We start from the raw sequence: 4128 nt of genomic DNA on the forward strand, positions 1-4128 counted from the left end.
CAAGAGCAAGAAGCAATTTAAATATGTTCAGGGACCATTTTCATCTCCAGAATTAGGGATTATTTTAATGTTACATCATTGCCTTTTCTCTTTTACTTTCCTTTTTAGTTTTATTTTAGGATTCCCTATTTTTAATGTTCATACAAAGATTTCTTTAACTGAAATACTGAGTAGTTTCTTTGGTGTGAAAAACTATAATAGTACACAGGATCCTAATGTGATAATTAATAATGTGAAATAGGAAATAAAGGGCTAAAGGTGTAGGGAAAGTGAGAAGGGTGGGGTAAAGGTAATAAGGGAGAGGAAAAAATATGAGAAACTGAAAAAATGGAAATAAAGTTTTGTAAATGGGGTGGGGAGGAGGGAGTGAAGGGAGGGCAGGGACAAGGGGGAAAAATGAGAATCAAGACCTATTATGTAAAGGTACAGAATCCCAATGATGAATGTAATTGTATTGTATACCTAGATTGTGCCAACAAACTCAATAAAAAGGAAAAAAAAAAGGTTTTCTGTTCCCGAGACACTATATCCAGCACCCACAACTTAAAACAGGAATGGTTTAATCTAGGGCATGCTTGCAGGAGATAATAGTACTTGGTAGGAGGCTCATGGTATAAGGGCTTGGAGAAGCAAAGTAGGGGAACAAGGCCAGAGAGCAATGGGTGAGAGCCAAATATAGTACCCAATTTCACGGCTCCATGACCCACCCAAACATATTCAGGAGTGTGTTTTTTTATTCTGCTAGGTATCTTAACCTAATGCAGTTGACATACCATGATTAAGAGACACAGGTGAGGACGAAGCCTTCTTCAAGTGTGACGTCACTAGATAGGACCTTGTCTTTGTCCTTAGGACTGATAAGAATACAATGTGAGATTAGTGCTTCCTAATTCAGAAAACCATGGAAACAGGTGGCACAAGTTTACTGGGCTAGAGCCACCAAGGTGAAGCAGATCTGCTATAACTGACCCTGTAGCCTCCATATCCTAAATTCATAATTAGCCAAACTGATCTATGTTGTTCAAATCTCAAAGGATAATTTTATACTGGGAAGGAGAAAGCAGAAAATAAATGTTTCCTGTAGGGTGTTGTCTCTTATTCTACTCATCAGGAAGCTTATATTTAGATATTTACTTCTTTCTTAACACAAACTAATTTAATATATTAATATGATCGATATGTAACTTCTCCGTGCATACAGTGGACACTTTTCATATCCAAGGACTCTTTCCTTGTTGCTATTCCCATCCCCATTTGATTCCCTTCTATAATATAATGACTTTTTAAATTTTATATCTGTGAGAAAAAATACACAGTGCTAATTTTTCCCTCTCAGGTTTATGTTTTAAAATATCCTTCTGCACTTTATTTCTACTGCTTACCATGATAAATATACATTACAATTGCTAGTTTCCATTTTGTTTGCAAAGGTTATTGACAAGAATCTATTCACATTGCTGTGCAGCCACCAATGACATCCATTCCTGAACATTTTTCATCTTCTCAAACTAAATTTTTATACTCATTTTGAAGTGTTCCCATCTTTGCCTCCCCTAACCCATTCTACTGTGAGTCATAATGAGGATCTAAAACAATCAGACTACAAAAGTAATGAGACTGAGGAGGCACAATGCATGTCTAGAGTTTTCCCTTTGCTGTGTGTTTTGATCTCAGTTGCAAAATGGTTTTCAAGGTCTCTGAAACCAGGCTTCCACTCTGGAGTCTCCTTGGTGTGCATTTAGTGTCCCTGTTCCTCAGGTTGTAAATAAAGACATGCCATATATAAGTGACCACAGAGTACATCACAGAGGCCACTGCATTATTTCTGGAAGAATGTAAAGCCCAGTCAATGTGCACTCCACAGCTTGTGCCATAAAATAAGTAAGCCACTGAGATGTGAGACCCACAAGTTGAAAGAGCTTTATTCTTTCTGCCTGATGATGGGGTTTTCAGCATGGAAAAAAACACAATTATATAAAAAGGGAAAAATATTCATGAGAAGAACTCTGGAAAGAAATACTAGCTAGCAAAAGAAAAAAAAGACAGAAAAATAAATGGAATTTGGGCCAGGGTTTTACCTCAGAGGTGCCACCACCTGCCTTGCATGTTCAAGGTCCCGAATTTGATACCTGGTACCAAAAAATGAAAACATGATTGTATTCTCAATATAGATATCAGAACAGGAAACAAATATAAGAATTTAAGAAGAGTCACTGAAAATCATTAGCAGTTACCATCTTTTAATTTAATTTGCAAGACAGTAACTGTAAAGGAGAAACCAAAAGGCTAATTTAAAAAGCTGTCACAAACACTAAGAGGCCACTGAAAGAGAGGATGTGTTATTGTCCTTACAAAGAACTAAGAAAAAAAAGGAAACATTCAAAACAAAACTGAAACATTCTAGGCTGATAGAACAAAACATGTATTTTCCACAATCAGACAGTAGCTTAATACAGGAGGAAAAACATGTTATTTCTGATAATGAGGGTGTAAAAGATTGGAATAAACATTTCTCCTTTCTGGGACAAGGAAAGTCACAACACTTGATTTAGGGGACACAGTGTTCACTTAGTTCTAAGGACTTCAGTCCTCAAGGGACAGCAGAAAGCTCCGCTGAGGAGTCTTCCCAGAGCCCCCTTCACATCCTTGTTCCTTAGGCTGTAGATGAAGGGGTTCAGCATGGGGGTCACCACAGTGTACATCACAGAGGAAACAGAGCCTTCATGGGAAGAATGGGACACAGCAGAACTCAGGTACACTCCAAGTGCTGTCCCATAGAACAGCGAGACTACACACAGATGAGAGCCACAGGTAGAAAATGCTTTACACTTGCTACCAGTAGAGGATATCTTCATCAAGGAGGAGACTATCCGAGTGTAAGAGAAAATGATCCCACTGACAGGAAACACACCCAGGAGGGCAGTTGACAAATACAGAAAGATGTTATTGATGAAGGTATCAGAGCTGGCCACCTTGAGCAGCTGAGCCAGTTCACAGAAGAAATGCGGGATTTTAGTGCCCTTGCGGAAACTCAGTCCCTTCACAAGCAGAATGTGAATCAAGGAGATCCAGAAATTTAAGAACCAAGACATCACAACCAAGAAGCCACAGAGCCAAGGATTCATGATGACTGTGTATTTTAGTGGATGACAGATGGCTACAAAACGGTCATAGGCCATCACAGCAAGGAGCAAAGTATTCATCTGAACAAAAAGAGTAAAAAAATATACCTGAGCAAGGCACTCTCTGTAGGAAATGTTTTTGCTGTGTGCCTGGATGTTCACCAGCATCTTTGGGACTGTGGTGGAGGTGAAACACACATCCACAAAGGACAAGTTGGAGAGGAAGAAGTACATGGGGCTGTGGAGGCGGGAGTCAGAGGTGGTGGCCAGGATGATGAGCAGGTTCCCGAGCACTGTGACCAGGTACATGGACAGGAACAGTCCGGAGAGAAAGGGCTGCAATTCAGGATCTTCTGAGAGGCCGAGGAGGAGGAACTGTGAAGCTCCGGTGTGATTTTCTACTTCCATGTCACTGACTTTCTGCTTAAGAAGGAAGCACAAGCTATTTTTAAAATACAGACAGCTGTCTCCTCAAAATGTAGCACAATACAATATTACATTTAGACGGGTGTCACCCACCCTCCTTGTGAGATTCACAGTAAAGTGATTCACTTAGCCAAGGTGTAGCTCATTTTCATTTTAATTGTTTGTGATCATTCAAAATGTCTTTAGTTTAACATAAATCTTACTTGTGTCACAGCTTCTAAATCCTTTTCATTTCTTTTTTGAATTTATAGACAAATTCATTTCTTTTCTCAAGACCCCTCTAAAATATTTGAAGGTGTTTGTTTATTATCATAGATTATTCCCACTATTCATATCCAATGTATCTGTGTGATAAAATAGGGATTTATAACTCAATTTTTTGTACAATTTGAGGATTCCTTGTGTTGTGCCAGTTAATTCACAGGCCCTTATTTTTCCTAAAGATATGGTGATTAGTATTATCTTAGTGTTGAAGATTAAAGTACCTTTCCATGCTATAGGATTCTCAAGAAGTTAGTTATTCATATTATTATTATTCTCCCATATTGTAATAATTTTGCCTGCCTTCCTATCTATTGTA

At 38.5% G+C, this 4128-nt stretch overlaps 1 protein-coding gene across 1 annotated transcript; it reads right to left on the bottom strand.

Moving 5' to 3' along the window:
* Positions 1-2564: 2564 nt before the first annotated feature.
* On the bottom strand, positions 2565-3530 carry LOC104854671 (olfactory receptor 7D4). Its single transcript, XM_033757283.1, has one exon. The coding sequence runs from the start codon at positions 3528-3530 to the stop codon at positions 2565-2567; it is 966 nt and encodes a 321-aa protein (XP_033613174.1).
* Positions 3531-4128: the final 598 nt, after the last annotated feature.

This window comes from Fukomys damarensis, unplaced genomic scaffold (assembly GCF_012274545.1).
Source record: "Fukomys damarensis isolate Sample0158 unplaced genomic scaffold, DMR_v1.0_HiC HiC_scaffold_30, whole genome shotgun sequence".
In the NCBI taxonomy this organism is placed as follows: domain Eukaryota; kingdom Metazoa; phylum Chordata; class Mammalia; order Rodentia; family Bathyergidae; genus Fukomys; species Fukomys damarensis.

Bases quoted from the DNA above. Each gene is read 5' to 3' on its own strand.
- LOC104854671 (XM_033757283.1), bottom strand. From the start codon at position 3,530: ATGGAAGTAGAAAATCACACCGGAGCTTCACAGTTCCTCCTCCTCGGC.